The sequence below is a fragment of the Globicephala melas genome, chromosome 2 (assembly GCF_963455315.2).
Source record: "Globicephala melas chromosome 2, mGloMel1.2, whole genome shotgun sequence".
In the NCBI taxonomy this organism is placed as follows: domain Eukaryota; kingdom Metazoa; phylum Chordata; class Mammalia; order Artiodactyla; family Delphinidae; genus Globicephala; species Globicephala melas.
The window spans coordinates 19,626,549-19,646,351 of NC_083315.2; the positions used below are offsets into that span (position 1 = coordinate 19,626,549).

General features: G+C 44.7%; 1 protein-coding gene and 1 long non-coding RNA gene across 5 annotated transcripts in view; one reads left to right on the forward strand and one right to left on the reverse strand.

The window, feature by feature from the left end:
* The window catches only part of CAMK1D (calcium/calmodulin dependent protein kinase ID), a 415,209-nt gene that overhangs the window by 368,268 nt on the left and 27,138 nt on the right, over nucleotides 1-19,803 (reverse strand). The window contains exon 1 of one of the 4 annotated variants that reach the window (XM_060293271.1): nucleotides 14,757-14,824. The exons of the other annotated variants lie outside the window; for them this stretch is intronic. Within the exon in view, the coding sequence (XP_060149254.1) occupies nucleotides 14,757-14,794 (38 nt within the window). The 5' untranslated portion in view covers nucleotides 14,795-14,824. Of the gene's footprint in view, nucleotides 1-14,756; nucleotides 14,825-19,803 lie in introns of those variants that run through there. 4 annotated transcript variants of the gene reach the window in all.
* Nucleotides 14,961-19,565, forward strand: LOC132595598 (uncharacterized). Its single transcript, XR_009561739.1, has 2 exons — nucleotides 14,961-16,097; nucleotides 17,572-19,565. It is a non-coding gene; the product is annotated as an uncharacterized lncRNA (long non-coding RNA).

Genomic DNA, 19,803 nt, shown 5'->3' on the forward strand with positions numbered 1-19,803 from the left:
GGTGGGCATGTGAGTCAAGATGCAAGACACTAAGCAAACAGTTGAGCTGTGTCGCTGGTTTATTGCCTGCCTTCCAAGGGAACGTAAAGATGGTGTATATTACAATTTAAAAAAATGGTGTGTACTACAACCCTTGTCATTGCGTTTTCTACAAAGAACATCAGCGATTCATCCCCGTTTTCTCGGCACTCTATCTGCACTGGATACAATGTATTACCTTCCAAAGTCCCTATGCTTCTGACCCTAGGCACGTGACTTACACTAATGAAGTCTGTGAAATGAGCTGGCTGGACGGGAGATGGCTGTGGATGTCCCCAAAGGGAGTGATGGGGACACCTGGGTTAATATTCAGTATTTCAAAAGTCCCAGCAGAGGCCACATATTACCCACACTATAATGGCACAGGCTAAAACATATTTGCTTTGGCCTAGGATTATGTCAACTCAGCGTGCAGTGGCCATGGGGACAGCACAGGGAAGTGCTGGCACCTAGGCCTGTCCTATATTAACAAAAACACACAGACAATGAATGAGTGCCTCAAAAATACAGTATCCATGGGCTTCCCTGGTGGTGCAGTGGTTGAGAGTCCGCCTGCCGATGCAGGGGACGCGGGTTCGTGCCCTGGTCCGGGAGGATCCCACATGCCGCGGAGCGGCTGGGCCCGTGAGCCATGGCCGCTGAGCCTGCGTGTCCGGAGCCTGTGCTCCACAACGGGAGAGGCCACAACAGTGAGAGGACCGCATACCACAAAAAAGAAAAAAAAAAAAAACACAATACAGTATCCTTCGTCCTTGTGATGAAAAACTTGATCTTTAAGATTCCTTCTGCTCCACGATCCTACGGTTCTAATTTTCACAGGAAGTTCTTCATACCAAGAGTAATCCATTCTCAGGGCAGTCCCATCCACTACATAATTAACAATAACAGCTCTCTCTCTTAGCTTCCCTACACTCGTCTATATCTTTTCAACTAATTAAGGGCATATTTATTTATAAGGGGTGTGATATTTCCAAACTGAATTAGATGCAACTGTATATTCTCTGAAATGTTAAGGAACCATCTGGATTTGCTCGATTAGCGGTTTCTTCCCCAATTGCTTCCTCTTCAAAAAGCTCAAGAAACTAGATGCTCATTTTTTTCTCTTTGATCCTTTTTTTTCCAAAAGAAAAGGCCCCACTGCTGTCACCTGAGTGATGTCCTTGGAGCTCCCTGGCCTCCACACTGTCACAGTAGAGTCGGGACCACAGTGTTGCCCCGCTGTGAGGGAGTCCTGTGACGGAGCAGCAGTTGAGACAATGTTGGGGAGAAGAAAGTAAAAGTTCAGTGCATTATGTAACACAGTTTATCATAATTTAAGCATCATTAACAACAGACTATGATTTTAAAGCACATGGAATTTTTGCAAATCAGGTATTCTTAAATGCACTAGTAAGAAGGTTTTCTATAGGGATTCTATGGTGCATCCTTGCATAAATGGAGATTAAATCTTTTAGAAAATCAATCCTGATCCCCAGGTTTATGTTTGTGAATTTACAGTCACTCCATAAAATCTGTTCTGGTAATTATTTCAAGATATGAGTTTTTTCAGGACTCACTGTGCCAAGAAATGGGCTTAGAAACGTCATCAATTAGCTCGTTTAATCTGCACAAATAAAGCAGCTTCTATTATCATCATTAGGCAGGAAAGATGTTTAGGCACAGAGCAGGGACTTGCCCAAGGGAGGGATGAACTAGGTCCACCTGAAACCAGAACCAGTGTTCTGAGCCACTGTGCAATTCCACAGGGCAGAGGTGAACACAGAATGGCCGGGAGGGGACAGCTTGTCCTAAGTCACTTTCCAAAACCAGCCCACAGCCTCCCTTGCATCTGGTTTCATGTGCCCACGTTGGTGTTCAGACCACACCAGTAGAGATTTTTCCTTCCTCCCAGGTAACTTCACACATTTTGCTCCGTGCTCTTTTTCTGCTAACAAACAGATCAACATAAATTCCTTACGTACATAATGCAGGCAAAACCATGCTAACACCACAAGAAGAAAACACAAAACCTGGCTGCCGGGCTATAATCCTGGAGCTGAACTGCTGCCATAATGATGAATCTATTCACCTGTGTAATGGATCACTCCATCCTGGGGTCTCATGGTCCATGCAATTCTACTCACTACCTTCCCCCACAGCCCTCTCCTGTGGGTCCTCAGTAGAGGGCACCATCTTTTACCCAATCGCCCAAGCATGAAACCTCTTAGCCCTTCCCTCCTTGACTGAGGTTCCGAAACCCAAAGCATTAGACTTGACTACCTCAGCACATCTTCTGTCCGTTCCCATCTCTCCACGCCCCCTGCCAGTTAGGGCACTTACCTCTCCCCTAGTTCCCCCACCCATGAGTCCAAGGGCAATTTAACTGGTCTCCCTGATGCCCGTCTTCAATTTCCCAACTTTCTCTCCAAAGTGGTCTTTCAAACACACACAAAGGCTGATCACGTTTTCCCTTCAATTCCCCCACCCTCAGGGTAAAGTCCAAACTACTGAGTGTGGCACCAGAAGTCCTTGAAACCAAAGCCCTAAGTCCCTTTCCAGCCTCCTCTCTCATCACTCCTCTTATTCTTGCCTGCACCCCCAAAATAGACCCCATGCCCTTTCATCCTCTGGGTCTTAGGACCACAGCAGGGCTATCTGCCTGGAAGCCCTCTCTCCCTTGCTGAGCTGGTGAACTCCTACCCGTCCTTCAAGCCTCAAACCTAGCCCCAACTCCTCTGTGAAGCCTTCCCTGATGCTCCCAGGCAAACTCTGAGGTTCCCCCGAGCGCAGCTCAGGAACCTCCCCTACCAGCCTCTCCAGGCTATGATACGGATGCTTCTCCCCAGCAGAGAGTGGGCTCCTAGACCCCAGGGCTGAGCGCTAGCTGTCTTTGTACCCCCAGCACCCAGCATAGGCCCGGGCACAAAGCAGGAGCTCAGCCATATCTGCTGATTCCATAAATATGAATAAAAACAGCATGCATGGCTTTATAATGTATTTGGGGGGATCAGACTTGGAATCTGATTTCAGCTTATAAAACATTCTATAGGGTTTCCCTGGTGGTGCAGTGGTTAGGAATCCACCTGCCAATGCAGAGGACACAGGTTCGAACCCTGGTCCAAGAAGATGCCACATGCTGCGGAGCAACTAAGCCCGTGTGCCACAACTATTGAGCCCACATGCCACAACTACTGAAGCCCGCGCACCTAGAGCCCGAGGTCCGCAACAAGAGAAGCCACCACAGTGAGAAGCCCACGTACTGCAACGAAGAGTAGACCCCGCTCACCACAACTAGAGAAAGCCCGCGCGCAGCAACAAAGACCCAGTGCAGCCGGAAATAAATAAATAAGCAAATAAATTTTATTTAAAAAATAAATAGGGCTTCCCTGGTGGTGCAGTAGTTGAGAGTCCGCCTGCCAATGCAGGGCATGTGGGTTCGTGCCCCGGTCCGGGAAGATCCCACATGCTGCGGAGCAGCTGGGCCCGTGAGCCATGGCCACTGAGCCTGCGTGTCTGGAGCCTGTGCTCCGCAATGGGAGAGGCCACAACAGTGAGAGGCCCGCGTACTGCCAAAAAAAAAAAAAAGAAAAGAAAAAATAAATAAAGTAAAATAAAACATTCTATAAAGAGGAGTCGGTGGGGCGCAGAAAGGATCCCTTGGACCAGAGATCTGTCCCAGAAAGAGGAGAGAATTAGATAAGGACTCCTGAATGCCCACGTCACACTCTGGGTAAAGGCTGTGAGTCTCCCTCCACTCAAACGCCAAGCTCTCAAATGGGGATTCCAGCAGGCTCAAGTCGCATCTTAAAACACACTCAGCTCCTCAGAATATAAGTGTCTCAAAACCAGGACAATTACTTTTTATGTACTAGTTAGTAGGGATTAGTGGTTGTGGGACTCACAGGTATTAAAAAAAAAAATAGTGGAAGGCATGTAACATAAGAGGCTAAATGATGGTTCTGAGTGTAAATCAGGAGGTCGGTGCAGCTTCCAAACTCCAGGCTTCTTTTCTCAAGTCTTTTATTCCTCCAGTGACAGAAGCTTTAGTCAAATAATAGAAGAGTAACTCAGATGCTGTTCCCCTCACTCAGCCTCTGTCTGACTCTCAGACTTTAAGTTCGAAGCGAGAAGTAGGTTCAGAGTTAAGTTTAAACAGCAAAGCCATTTCCCATCATTAGAACACTTCTCCTTTGGGTGAACTCTAAAGACCGGCTAGCAGATGCCACACATGTCAGGGAACCGCTTTAAAAGACTATCTTGGGGCTTCCCTGATGGCGCAGTGGTTGAGAGTCTGCCTGCCGATGCAAGGGACACGGGTTCGTGCCCCGGTCCGGGAGGATCCCACGTGCCACGGAGCAGCTAAGCCCGTGAGCCATGGCCGCTGAGCCTGCACGTCCGGAGCCTGTGCTCCGCAACGGGAGAGGCCACAACAGTGAGAGGCCCGCGTACTGCAAAAAAAAAAAAAAAAGACTGTCTTGTATGAAGTAGGTCAGACAGAGAAAGATAAACATCATATGATATCACGTATATGTGGGATCTAAAAAAAGGGTACAGATGAACTTACTTACAAAACAGAAACAGAGTTACAGATGTAGAAAACAAACTTATGGCTCCCTGACCAGGGCTCGAACCCAGGCCCCCTGCATTGGGAGCACAGAGTCTTAACCGCTGGACCACCAGGGAAGTCCTCTGGGCACCATTTTGAACAGCGAAGTCACCGACAAAAGGCACAAGAATGTGAAAAACACAGCCCTAGAAGGACCACGAAAGGGACCCATGTTACACTGAGAACCAGACCCACGGCAGAGCCTCGCCTTGTCCCACCTGCCCCGCGAACACGTACAGCAGGCGACGCAAATTTCTCACTGCTCTGCTCATGGCCTTGAACAGTCACACAAGCGTCTCAGGTGTTGCCTGGCGATTCAAATACATTTGAGTGAGTCAATGAATTCGCAGACACAGAATCTGGGTATGACAAGGACTGGCTGTCATCTGCATTACACTTCAAACGTTACTGAGACTAGGTTGGATGTTGGGGGAGGGCCCGACAGAACTGATCCCCTCCCTGCCGGTGTGGTTCCTGACCTTGGGGAGCTACAGCACCAACCCTCAGCTTGCACCCTCCTGAGTGTACTTGGGGGTACCTCCCACTGCCTCACACCAGAGCCTCAAAGAGACACACGTGGACAGTCGGACAGCACCCTCCCCACCCCCAGCCAATTCCAATCCTCTACCTGCTGAAAATGAAGACGCTAATGACAACAACCAACTATGAATGCAGCAGAGTAATAACCTGACGTGTAACTCAGAAAGAGTTCCCCCCCAAAATACAGGGCTGCTATAATATATAACATAACCCCTGATCCCATCTACCTATTCAGTTATATATGACTTCTCTGTGCTGACACCTGTTAAAACACACAACAACAGGAATGAGCCAATATTGAGCCTTCTTATTCCAGCAATAAGCAACATGCATCCCTGGATACAGAAAACAACTGCAAAAAAGACAGAAAACAAAGACCTCCAAGCATTTCATTAGGAGATATACTTCCAAGTAAACTTTACCTTTTCCTTTTAATAGATTTATCAAAATCTGTAATATATTAATATTTCACTCAAATGTATAATAGTAATCAATCATAGTAACTAAACACAGAAACTTTATAGGCCCTTATAGCCACGGGAAATTTAATTGACATATATAGACATATTTTTTTGCAAGGACAAATATTATACCCAAAGGTATCATTCTGTGGGAATAGGATATGAATTCAAAAATAAAAAGAGAATAAGGTAGAAATTCCAATGGTTACAGAGGAGTCTGTTTAAGCATTTTTTACGTGGATGACAATAGGTATTGTCTCTATTTAGATCCCACTGGTTCTATTTAAAAGAATGATGTAACCGTTTTATTTCAAGATGTCAATATTTACAATAAGCTGGATATAACATCCTTTGAAACTCTTTTTTTAACCATTTTTTTTATTAAAGTATAGTTAACTTACCATGTGTTAGTCTCAGGTATACAGCAAAGTGATTCACTTATACATATATATATTCTTTTTCAGATTCTTCTCCATTAGAGGTTATTACAAGATACTGAGTAGAGTTCCCTGTGCTATACAGTAGGTCCTTGCTGTTTATCTATTTTATATATAGTAGTGTATATCTGTTAATCCCAAACTCCTAATTTAAACTAATGAAACTCTTAAATTATGATGAAAAATCTTCGCTATCAACTCAAAGTGTGTGAGGGGGTAGATGGCTTTACCAAATTATTTTAGGGATTAGGGGAGCAAAAGGCAGAGTACGGGCCCCTCCAAAGGAAGCTCGCCCCTCAGTTCCAGCGTAGTCTGAGTCTTAACATTTTGCAAGAGAAGCTGGAGATCTGGATCTTCTATGTACAATTGATCTTTTTTTAAAATACTGGTTTAGAAATTTTACAAACAGTGTGCAGGCCAAACAAAACATATCTGCAGGCCAACATTTTTTCTACCTTGACTCTGAGCAATAGTTAGCATCCTCTGTGAACGTTTCCATATACTTAAACGAGATCCACTCATTCAAACAACCCTCACTGAACATCTCGGGCTGGCAGGTGCCATCCCGGGCCCTGGGGACCCAGCGATGGCAGAAACAACACCTGCCCTCAAGGAAGACACCCTAGGGGGGCCATCGACCGGGAGACAACCTTTTGCAATACCGTCTATTAAACCTAGTGCTAGGGGAATTCCCTGGCGGTCCAGTGGTTAGGACTCCACGCTTCCACTGCAGGGGGCATGGGTTCGATCTCTGGTCAGGGAACTAAGATCCTGCAAGTCGCGAGGGGCGGCCAAAATAGATAGGTAGGTAGGTAGGGAGAGAGAGACAGACAGACAGACAGAGAGAGAGACAGAGAGAGAGAGAGAGCAGACTATTTCATCCTAAAAAAAAAAATCCAGTGCTACCATTAGACCCTGGGTGCAATGGTCAAGCACCTTGTCTTGGGTGGGTCAGGAGTAGATGGTTTTATTTGCAGAAGCTTGAGACTAAAGAGAGGCAGGACTAGAAGCATCCCAAGAAACCGACACAGGTTTGACTTCAGTGCTGGGGATCGGACTGGCTATCTTGGAAAGGCTCCCTGGGAGATGGCCAATCAGGCAGACAGGAACTAAGATCATGACAGGACGTCCGAAAGCTATGAACATCCAGAGGAGACGAAAACCAGCCCCTCTCCTCATTTCCAGTTCTTCAGTTAAAAACAGGCACAAGATGGAAATAAACCATTGAGACAAGATCCAAAAATAATCTTAACTGGGCGTCCAAGCTCCTAAAAAATTCTTCTTTTAATCACTTCTGGAAGGCAGCTGAAAGGTACGTACACCAAAACTCAGCTTGTGAAGCAATCAGCTTAATCTGTTTCTTTGAAAGATTAATTAAAACTGAGATTACCGACGGCAGGCAGATGAGCCCGGTCAGCCGACGGGGCACATCTGAGATGAGAGAGAAACTCGTTCACCATCATACAAACACAGCTGAGGGCCAAACGCAGAGATGCTGCACAAAACCTGCTTCTTCCTGGGCCCATAATTCAATTCCTGGGGGTGACACGAGTTAAAAATGCAAACCTCAGGGACGGCGCGAGGCAGGCACACAGCCCACGCCGTGGACAGGGCCGGCGGGCCACCTCTGTGGCCTTGAACTACGGAACCAAGCCAGCAACAGCTGTGGACGGAGAAGGCTGGTCACTGCCCACAGGAACCAGCAACGTAGCAAGGAACACAACTCCAGCTCTGAACTCAAGCAAGATTTTTAGTGCTTGTTTAAGCCCATTTCAAGGATCTGCTCAGCTGAGGCCTAGCTCAGGAGAGATAATAAGAGACCAACGCAAGAGAAAACTCTGTCCGCACAGCCCCTGCTCCATGGGGGCGTGGAGCCTGTAAGGAAAGGAATGTTCTCTGATAGAAGGATGCTTTTTTCACAGATAGTAAAGAGGAGATTAAGTGGGAGACCCTTCTGGAAACCCTAGAGGAACCAGAATTGACAAAACCTCAACCGCGCTCATCACAAAAAGAACAATTTGGGCAACAGTTCCCGAAGTTTTCATTCCAAGAGGAATGGAGGAAGACAAGGAGGACACAGAGTAAAGTACGGAGGACGGCAGCAAGGAGGAGAGGGGCCCTCACCGGGCCGCACAGCCCCCCGGGGCTCCGGTGTCACCGCCAGCATTCCCCACCCGGAAAGCCCACTCTGGACGCCTGTTTAAGCAGCCCTGGTCTGCAGGCTACGAAGAGATATTGTTCAAGAAGTTCCCCCAAACATAAGAGAGCATTTCTCGGTGCACTAGATGTCAGAGCCCTGAATCCCAGCCCTGCCCCGATGGCTGCCCGCCCCCCACCTCCTCTCCCACCCACACATTGAAAAGGCTGGACCCAAATTCAGTGAGCACATAACCTATCTCGTCTTTCTCACTCCAATATCCTCTCATTCTAGGTGCTTCCACCGTGCAGATTATGTAACTGTGGACACTACCATCGTTTTCTTTTAGGATGAGAAAAGAGTCGCAATGCAGGGAAATACACTAAAATTTGAATCCCCGTGGTACTATGAACACCAAAGTGAGGGTCAGGCTTCGCGTAACGGTTAAGAATACAGACCCCAGAGCCGCCTTCATTCTCTCATCTGTAAAATGGGAAGAATAATAAAAGTCTACTTTACAGGGTAGTCATGAAGAATAAACGGGTTTCTGTAAAGCACTTAGAACGAAATGTGGCACCAAGCCCTAGGCGTTCAAATGAAAATACAGAACTGTTCTAGCCACCATCAGGAAGCAGCTACAAACTACACCCGAGTCGAATCGGAGGGGCGCTGTGCTAGGATGGGGAGCTCCCGAGGCAGCGCCAAAACCCAGCCCCGTTCTCCGAGCTCCCGGGTGAAACAGCTCTCTCACCTGTGTCCCCCGCTGCGCACCTCATCACTAACTCAGGCCCGCCTCCTTGGGACCCCTGTGCCTGCCTCCCAGCCCCCTATGCCCCAGGCACTGAGGTCGGTTCCTCCTATTCTAATATTAGAATGTTGTATCCCAGTAGCTTCTATCTCCACATCCTAGATACTCTAATGGCTGGTATCACCAGCTAAAATTATAAACATTTTAGCCTAGAACTCAAGACACATCATGATCTGATCCCTTACCTACCCCTATGGTTGATTTATACTGTCGTGTTAGTTTCAAGTGTACAGCACAGTGATTCAGTTATACATATATACATATATATTCTTCAGATTCTTTTCCCTTATAGGTTATTACAAAATATTGAGTATTAGTGCCTTGTGCTAAACCGTAGGTCCTTACTGTTTATCTATTTTATATATAGTAGTGTATATATGTTAATTCCAACCTCCTAATTGATCCCTCCCCCCACCAAAGAATGAAAAGAAATGAGGACAGTTTAAGAGACTTTTGGGACAACGTCAAATGCACCGACATTCGCATTACAGGGGTCCGAGCAGAAGAGGGAGGGAAGGAGCCTGAGAAACTATTTGAAGAGATAACAGCTGAAAACTTCCCTAACATGGGAAAGAAAACAGTCACCCAAGTCCAGGAAGTGCAGAGAGTCCCACACAAGATGAACCCAAGGAGGAACATGCCAAGATACATAGTAATGGAATTGACAAAAATTAAAGACAAAAAGAAAATATTAAAAGCAACAAGGGAAAAGCAACAAATAACATACAAGGGAATCTCCATAAGACTATCATCTGATTTCTCAGCAGAAACTCTGCAGGCCAGAAGGGAGTGGCATGATATATTTAAAGTGATGAAAGGGAAGAACCTATGACCAAGAATACTCTACCCTTACCTACCTTCCTAATCTTACTTCCTACTGGTTCCTTCATGCCTCCTTCATGCCCACCTGAGCCCCACCCTCTATGCCAACCCTACCATCTCCCACAGTGGTGCTTCTGGCCTGGCATGTTTGACCTGCCTGTGGTACCTGCCTCCAAAGCTGGACATCCCCCAGTCTTCAAGGACTGGCTCATGCTTTAACACAACCTCCCTCTTCTCCCCCAGATGGAATTAATGTCTCCATTTCTGAAGTGACACAGCTTTCATGGCTCTACAGGGAAGGCAGAGGAGTGTCCTGTCAGGAATTTGAATCCCAGCTCTGCCACTTACTAGCTGAACACCGCTGGGTCAGAAAACTAAAATCCCTGAACCAATCTCACCATGGTGAGCAGGAGAAGTGGGCATAATATATGGAAAAATTCTTGGTTTAAATTCTCCCCGCCTTCCCTCTCTCGTGAAATTTATTACTTCTCTAAATTTTATTGCAGTAATTTAGGCTTATAAGTTCTCTTCCTACTAACGATGTAAGTTCCCTGAGTGCAGTATTTTTGTCTTTCTCAAAGGAACAAGCACGAGGCCTGACGCGTAGTGACAGCTAAACGAAAATGTACAGAGTGGATGAAAAGATGGACCATTTTATACTTGCTCTTTCTATTATTTTTTATGGCTTTTTTTTAACATCTTTATTGGAATATAATTGCTTTACAGTGTTGTGTCAGTTTCTGCTGTATAACAAAGTGAATCAGCTATACATATACATATAACCCCATATCTCCTCCCTCTTGCGTCTCCCTCCCACCCTCCCTATCCCACCCCTCTAGGTGGTCACAAAGCACGAAGCTGAACTCCCTGTGCGATGCAGCTGCTTCCCACTAGCTATCTATTTTACATTTGGTAGTGTATATATGTCCATGCCACTCTCTCACTTCATCCCAGCTTAACCCTTAACCCACCCACGTCCTCAAGTCCATTCTCTACTGCGTCTTTATTTCTGTCCTGCCCCTAGGTTCATCAGAACCGTTTTTTTTTTAAGATTCCATATATATGTGTTAACATATGGTATTTGTTTTTCTCTTTCTGACTTCACTCTGTATGAAAGACTCTAGGTCCATCCACCTCACTACAAATGACTCAATTTTGTTCCCTTTTATGGCTGAGTAATATTCCATTGTATATATGTACCACATCTTCTTTATCCATTCATCTGTTGATGGACACTTAGGTGGCTTCCATGTCCTGGCTATTGTAAATAGAGTTGCAATGAACATTCTGGTACATGACTCTTTTTGAATTATGGTTTTCTCGTGGTATATGCCCAGTAGTGGGATAGCTGGGTCGTATGGTAGTTCTATTTTTAGTTTTCTGAGGAACGTCCATACTGTTCTCCATAGTGACTGTATCAATTTACATTCCCACCAACAGTGCAAGAGGGTTCCCTTTTCTCCACACCCTCTCCAGCATTTATTGTCTGTAGATTTTTTTGATGATGGCCATTCTGACTGGTGTGAGGTGATACCTCATTGTAATTTTGATTTGCATTTCTCTAATGATTAGTGATGCTGAACATCCTTTCATGTGTTTGTTGGCCATCTGTATATCTTCTTTGGAGAAATGTCTATTTAGGTCTTCTGCCCATTTTTGGATTGGGTTGTTTGTTTTTTTGATACTGAGCTGCATGAGCCGCTTGTTTATTTTGGAGATTAATCCTTTGTCAGTTGCTTCATTTACAAATATTTTCTCCCATTCTGAGGGTTGTCTTTTCGTCTTGGTTATGGTTTCCTTTGCTGTGCAAAACCTTTTAAGTTTGATTAGGTCCTATCTGTTTATTTTTGTTTTTATTTCCACTTCTCTAGGAGGTGGGTCAAAAAGGATCTTGCTGTGATTTATGTCACAGAGTTTCTGCTTAAGAGAAATTAAGGAAACACTCCCATTTACCATTGCAACAAAAAGAATAAAATACCTAGGAATAAACCTACCTAAGGAGACAAAAGACCCGTATGCAGAAAACTATAAAACACTGATGAAAGAAATTAAAGACGATACAAACAGATGGAGAGATATGCCATGTTCTTGGACTGGAAGAATCAACATTGTGAAAAGGACTCTACTACCCAAAGCAATCTACAGATTCAATGCAATCCCTATCAAACTACTAATGGCATTTTTCCCAGAACTAGAACAAAAAATTTCACAATTTGTATGGAAACACGAAAGACCCTGAATAGCCAAAGCAATCTTGAGAAAGAAAAACAGAGCTGGAGGAATCAGGCTCCGTGACTTCAGACTATACTACAAAGCTACAGTAATCAAGACAGTATGGTACTGGCACAAAAATAGAAACATAGGGCTTCCCTGGTGGCGCAGTGGTTAGGAATCCGCCCGCCAATGCAGGGGACATGGGTTCGAGCTCTGGTCCGGGAAGATCCCACATGCCACGGAGCAACAAAGCCCGTGCGCCACAACTACTGACCCTGCACTCTAGAGCCTGCGAGCCCAACTACTGAAGCCTGTGTGCCTAGAGCCGGTGCTCTGCAACAAGAGAAGCCACAGCAATGAGAAGCCCATGCACCGCAATGAAGAGCAGCCCCCGCTCGCCGCATCTAGAGAAAGCCCACACGTAGCAATGAAGACCCAACGCGGAACAGGATAGACAGCCCAGAGATAAACCCATGCACATATGGTCACCTTATCTTTGATAAAGGAGGTAAGAATATACAATGGAGAAAAGACAGCCTCTTCAATAAATGGTGTCGGGAAAACTGGACAGCTACATGTAAAAGAATGAAATTAGAACACTCCCTAGCAACGTATACAAAACTTAAGATCTTTCTATTATTTTTAATCATTCTCCCATTTTTATCTATATCGTTGTCAATGACAGCAACCATCCCATGAATTTAGTATAGACAACCAGATGGTTCTGAGGGAGACACTCAATTCTGAGTCTTGAATGACTCAATTCCATTCATTCACATTTGCTTATTTTTTACTGGTTCCTTCACGGACCCTACTACCAGAAAGCACTGTGCCTGACACTCTGTGGCCTACAGAAGGACAGAATTCCTGCTCCCAAATATACCCACTGGCAATGTGAGGCCATTTTAACAGACCTCACCAATGTAACCAACTGGGGTGTTTTGTTTGTCTTTAAAAAAAAATTTGAAAATCATCATCCTGAAAAGGAGTATTTTATTCATGCCGGTTTAAGTAGTGACGGGAAAATATTCAGTACTCAGAATGGAATGAAAAAAAAGAAAAAAACTGTCAGCATGAATTTCCAAAGGCATCTGGAAAACTGGCAAAAGAATTAAAAATATGAAAGCAACCGGTGATCCCAGCTGGGGTGAAACTGCCTTCCTGTGGAAACCCTGAATAGAAAATAAGATTCTAAGATGAATTGCTTAATGCATTTTCTTTATATGTGTTACCAATCCTAAGACTGCTTTAGGAATTCCCAAAGACAATCCTCTGGAAAGTTCATTTACATAGTGATTCCAATTGATTCAGGGCAAAGCAAACCTACAACTTGTCCCCAGGGCCCCAAAGGCTTTAAGTTCATGTATTGGATTTTGTATTGAGAATAACAAGAATCTCAGCAGAAATGTGACTTAGAACAGAAGTTAAATCTTCCCCCTATACCCACTATGATCAAAAAGACTGAGATTCCAACACACCACACCTGAGAACAGGGCTTCGCACTCTTAGCAGAAGAGAATGAATGATGGCCCAACACACCCACTCTGGAGGCAGCCAAAACTGATCGTGAACCAACCCCTGCAACTCGGTGCCAGATTTTGAGCCCATTAGTGACCCCCAACTGAACCCCACCAATTTAATTCATACAGTTAAGACTACGTAAGACAGCATTCCATAGTCACGTACAGAGTACATGCTGAATCTATGGGCTGGAAGGACACCCGGTGGGCAAAGCTGGACCCACATTTCAGACCAGGATCACACTAGCTGTGTGACCTTGGGCAGGTCACTCAACCTCTCTGGGCGTCTGTTTCCTCATGTGTCACTTACACATTGGACCAGATGCTCTTGCTCTCACGTAACCTGAGTGTCAGGGGACCAAGAGACTGGAAATACATGAGTCTTCAGAAGCACTTCCGGAGGCTGTGCTTGCCCTGGCCTTGCCCTCTTAACCCATTTCACTCTAGCATATGGGGCCCTGTTCTATCCCTGACTAGTTGTGTGATCCTGGGCAACAGGCTTCGCTTTTCTGCGCCGGGTTTTTATTTTCCTCTACAAAACATGGGATTAAGCTGTATCTAGGTCCCTTCTAGCTCTAGAATTCTACTTATTGGAGAAATCCCTTCCACTGGGGAGTAAAACAGAGGCTCTGAACCACTTTATCGTTTTTCAGCCCCTTGGTGCAAATCACCAGAAGGAGGACTATAAAAATTCTGCATCGGCTTTGAAAACGGACAGGCCACAGGGGACAAGTGCTTTATAAAATGTCATATACAGTATAAACATTATGTCTCCTCCAGCAAAGCCGGAACAATCTATTGGTTACACCTGTGACTCAAAATGATATCTCATCCAGGACCACCGGCACCTCCCAAAGTTCAAGTCACTATGGACGGCAGCAGGGTGCATCCCACGACCAGCGTTAAAATCACCTGCAAGAAAAGTGGCCTACTCGCTGGGGCTCTGGGAGATCTACTACCAGTACGGATGCTGAATTCACCCCCCTCCCTTGGCCCAACTCCACATCCCCCAAAAAAGCAGAAGACCACAGGTAACGATTCAAAGCCACGGACTGCGTGACCACTTTGCTCTGAGCCTCTTCCCCAAGAAGGAAAGGGCTTGAGACAGAATAACAGTTGACAAGGACACCAGGGTCAAGAAGGACAGTCTCCTTATAAATAAAACTTTCAAACTCACGGCCATTAACACTCACCCGAAATAACTGGACGGGAGCCGACCAGGAAAGGGCATGTTACTAAAACCGGCCCTTCAGCCTCCAAGAGGCTCAGCAGAATGACTGCTGATGTGGGGAGAGGAGGAAGGCAGGTCTGGTTATTGTGCCAACGCACCGGGAGGCACAGTAACTAGGTCACGTTCCCACTCGGGCGTGGACGAAGCCACTCGGCTGCTTGGTGCACCGGGCAAAGCCGGGTCGTGCTGTCGTGCTCAGCATCTCTCGGGGAAGCCTGAGGAAGGCACTTCTGGCCACACCCTCCCCAGGGGAGCAGTATCGGGACATTTCTCCGTATCCTGAAGAGCCTGTCCCCAGAGCAGCACCAGAATGTAGCTAGAGGTCTAAGCCACGGCTGACACGGCATGAAGCACACATGAAACATGCATGTGGCAGCACCCCTTCCACCCAAAGCCTCAGCTCGCTTCGGAACCACACACTGGAGCTGATTCAACAAATAAAGAGCCCCTTCTCTAGCCGGAGGATGTTGCCTCCTCAGCCAGATCCTGCAGAAGGAAACCACACGGACGAGAAGCCCCTTCGGTGAAACGCAGCCACGTCTCCCTGGCACGAAAATCATGCAGACTTAATGGAAATCTTGGCAATTGCATCACAAGCTTCACCTTTCTCGGGGCTCATCATGCATTTTCCTCCAACAACAGAGTTTTCGGGAGAAGCCGGGGAGCATGGAAACACACTCCACTCATGCCAGAGCCTGGGGCTTCCTCAGGCGTGAGGTTTCTCTTTTCACAGCAGACAAACCTCTGCGTTGGCACGGCTTATCTGAAAAATGGTTGGAACCTCTGGCCCTAGGCGATCCCAGAGCCGCTGACGTGCCCCCCGGAAGCCTTGCAAGTGTGTGTTTTTCACGGTGTATTAATTCAAGCGGCACGTTAGATGAGATGTGTTCTAATTTTTGCTTTTAACCCCTGCAGTTAGCGGATTGGCCCCTTTCCTTTGGCCTCTGAAGAGCACAGAGCAGAGCACAAGCACAGAGGGAAAGAAGGCACCCCAGAACGTCCCAGGGCTTTCTTCCCCTCTGCTTTTACCCAGTTTTACTGACACCATTTATTTGCAGACAAAGGACCTAGAAGCTGGAGTCTGGGGAAAAAGCGGAAAGTGAGAAAGCTTGTAAGTTTCAAGGTTGACACATGTAAGATTCTACTGTCACCAGGAGGGCTGAGAAGTCTCCTGCCAATGCGGAGGGGAAAACAACCCAGTGCCCCCAAAATATCAGTGAAGGAGCCACTGTCTACAGACATCACTGGAGAGTGAACATCTCCTGAGAATCACTGCTCCGACCACACAGAGCACTGGCCCCAGGTGAGATGCTAAGTGGCGGGTGCCAGAAAGGAGGGACGCTCTAGGGAGAAACAGAAAAGGAAATATCTGAGGTTTCTTCTCTCCCACGAGAGGCTCCATTGCCTCACTCACTCAATGAAAGCAACTCGTTATGGGAACGGAGGCGGGGTGAGGGGAGGCAGGTGTGAAAGAGGAGAGATTTTTTTTTTTGGACCTGTGGCACAGCAAGCAGGATCTTAGCTTCCCGACCAGGTATCAAACCTGCGTCCCCTTCAGTGGAAGCGCGGAGTCTTAAATACAGAACCGCCAGGGAAGTCCCAAAAGAGAGATGGTTTTATGGCCCAATTTTTTTTAAATGAATAAAATATTTTAGAACTTACCCTCCAACAGATATAGCTGGAATTTACTAAGCAATTATTATGACATTGTAAGATAAACGCATGTAACTTTTAGAAAGAGCTTACAATCTATACATATATTTTCTAAGCTCTCAATAAGGTAGCTATTATATACTATGTCTATAATGTGTATATATGTCAAAACATGGAAGAACATTATGATCCTGAGAATGGTAATAATTGTAAAATGAAACATGTGAGGGTAAGGTTATCTTCTTAGTTCCTTCTTATTTCATTAAAGTATTAAACCAGTCTATTATATGTAAGTTGTACATAAAATTCCTTTTTCTGATTACTAATATCTGATTAGCATAGAAAATCTAGGAAGGACTTCCCTGGAGGTCCAGTGGTTAAGACTCCGCTCTTCCAATGCAAGCGGTACGGGTTCAATCCCTGATCGGGGAACTAAGATCCCACATGCCATGCAGCACGGCCAAAAAAGAAAAAGAAAAAAAAAGAAAATCTAGGAAATACAGCAAGGCAAGGAGAAGAAAATTAAAGTTATTTGTCATTTCCACACCCAAAGATGAGCACTCTCATTATAACTGACGTAGCTACTTCCAGCTCTCTCCCTCTGCATATAATCACAAATGCTCTTCCACAAAATTGGGGTGTTACTTGATAGCTTCTTTTTCACATTAAACAGGATATCTTCTACCCACACCCTTAAATGATATTCTGCATCATGAGTTAAGTCTGCAGTGTGTTGCATTCTATCGACGTGCCACAGTTTATTTTGTAAATTTTGTATTATTAAATGAGTTGTTTCCAACTCATTTACTATAGGAAATCAATTACTACAGGAAATACTAGTGCATAGATGGATAGATGACAGATCGATCGATAGACAGATAAACAGCTTTCTTTTTTGTAAAATCTTTATTGAACTATAATTCACAATTCACCAACTTAAAGTGTACAATCCAATGGTTTTAGAATACTTATAGAATTGCACAATGATCACCACAATCAATTTGAGAACCTTTTCCTCATCCCCCCAAAAAATCCCATGCCCTATAGCAGTCGTTCTCCATATCCCCTCGAGCCCTCCCACCCACAGTCCTAGGCAACCACTAATTTGCGTTCTGTCTCTACAGATGTGGCTATTCTGGACGTTTCACATAAATGGAATCATACAACATGCAGTTTTTTGGTGACTGGCTTCTTTCACTTAGCCTAACGTTTTCAAGGTTCAACCTTATTGTAGCATATATAAATACTTCATTCCTTTTAAATGGCCAAATATTATATCATAGTATGGATATACGACGTTTTGTTTACCCATTCATCAGTTGATGAACATTTAGGTTATTTTCTCTTTTTGGCTACTATGAATAATGCTGCTATGAACATACACGTACAAGTCTTTCTGTGGACACATATTTTCATTTCTCTTGGATATACATCTAGGAGTGGAATTGTTGGCTCATATGGCAGCTCTATCTTAACCTTTTAAGGAACTGCTATCGTGTTTTCCAAAGAAGCTGCACCACTCTGCATTCCCACCAGCAGTGTGAGAGGGTCCCAATTTCTCCACACCTTCACCAACACTGTTGTCATTTGTCTTTTCATTACAGTCATACTAGTGGGCATGAAGCGGTATCTCACTGTGAGTTTGGTTTGCATTTCCCTGATAGCTGATGATGTTGAGCATCTTTTCATGTGCTTATTGGCCATATGTATATCTTCTCTGGAGAGGTGTCCATTCAGATCCCTTGCCCATTTTTAACTGAGTTGTCTTAATTATTGAGATATATTTTAGACCGAAGTTCCTTACCAGATTTGCAAAAAAAAATTTCCCATGCTTTGGGTTGTCTTTTCACTGTCTTGATGGTGTCCTTTGAAGCATGAAGGCTTTTAGTTTTGATGAAATGCAATTTATCTATTTTGTTGTTGTTGCCTGTGCTTTGGGGGTCCTAAGAAAACACTGCTTACTCCAAATCATGAAGATACATGCCTATGTTTCTTTCTAAGTGTTTTACATAGTTTTAGCTCTGATATTTAGGTCATGGAACCATTTTAAGCTAATTTTGTATACAGTATGAGGTAACAATCCAAATTCATTCTTCTGCATGTAGATATCCAGTTGTCCCAACACTATTTGTTGAAAAGACTATTCTTTCCCCCCATTAAATTGTCTTAGCACCCTTGTCAAAAGTTAATAGACTGTAAACGTGAGGGTTTACTTCTGGACTCTTAATTCTAGTTCATTGATCCAAATATGTCTGTTTTTATGCCAGTACCACGCTGTCTTGATTATTGTAGTTTTGTCGTAAATTCCGAAAGCAAGAAATGTGCATGCTCCGACTTCATTCTTTTTCAAGACTGTTTTGGCTATTTTAGGTCCTCTGCATTTCCATATGAATTTTAGGATCAACTTGTGAATTTCTAAACAAAGGGCAGCTGGGATTTTGATAGGTATTGTATTGAATCTGTAGACAAATTTGGGGACTTTGGGGACTTCCCTGGTGGTGCAGTGGTAAAGAATCTGACTTCCAATGCAGGGGACGCAGGTTCGATCCCTGGTTGAGGAACTAAGATCCCACATGCTGCAGGGCAACTAAGCCCGAGCGCCACAACTACTGAGCCCGAGTGCTCTAGAGCCCGTGCGCCACAACTAGAGAGAAGCCTGCGCACCGCAACGAAAGATCCCACATGCCACAACCAAGACCCAACGCAGCCAAATAAATAAATATATTTTTTTAAAAAATTGGGGGACTTTTGCTACATTAACACTATTAAGTCTTCCAGCCATTAATACAGAATGTCTTTCCATTTATTTATGTCTTCTTCGTTAACTTCTTTCAGTATTTTGTAATTTGCAGCATATGAGTCTTCCACTTCTTTGGTAAAATTATTCCTATTTTATTCTTTTTGATGCTAAATGGAATTGGTTTCTTAATTTCATTTTCAGATGGTTCATTGCCAGAATGTGGATTTACAACTGACTTTTGTATACTGATCTTGTATCCTACAACCGTGGTGAACTCATACATTGGTTCTAATTGATTTTTAGTGGATTCCTTAGGATTTGCCCTCTACAAGATCATGTCATCTGCAAATAAAGACAGTTTTACTTCTTCCTTTACAATCTGGATGCTTTTTATTTCTTTTTCTTGCCTAACTGTCCTGGCTAGAATCTCCAGTACAACGTTAAATGCAAGTGGCAAGAACAAACATCCTTGCCTTGTTCCTGATCTGAGGGGAAAGCTTTCATTCTCTCACCATTAAGTATGATGTTAGCCCTGAGAGTATAATTCCTAACTGTACTTGTCACGCAAAGATAAAAAGGTAACACCGATTCATAAGAGATCCTAAATACAACCATT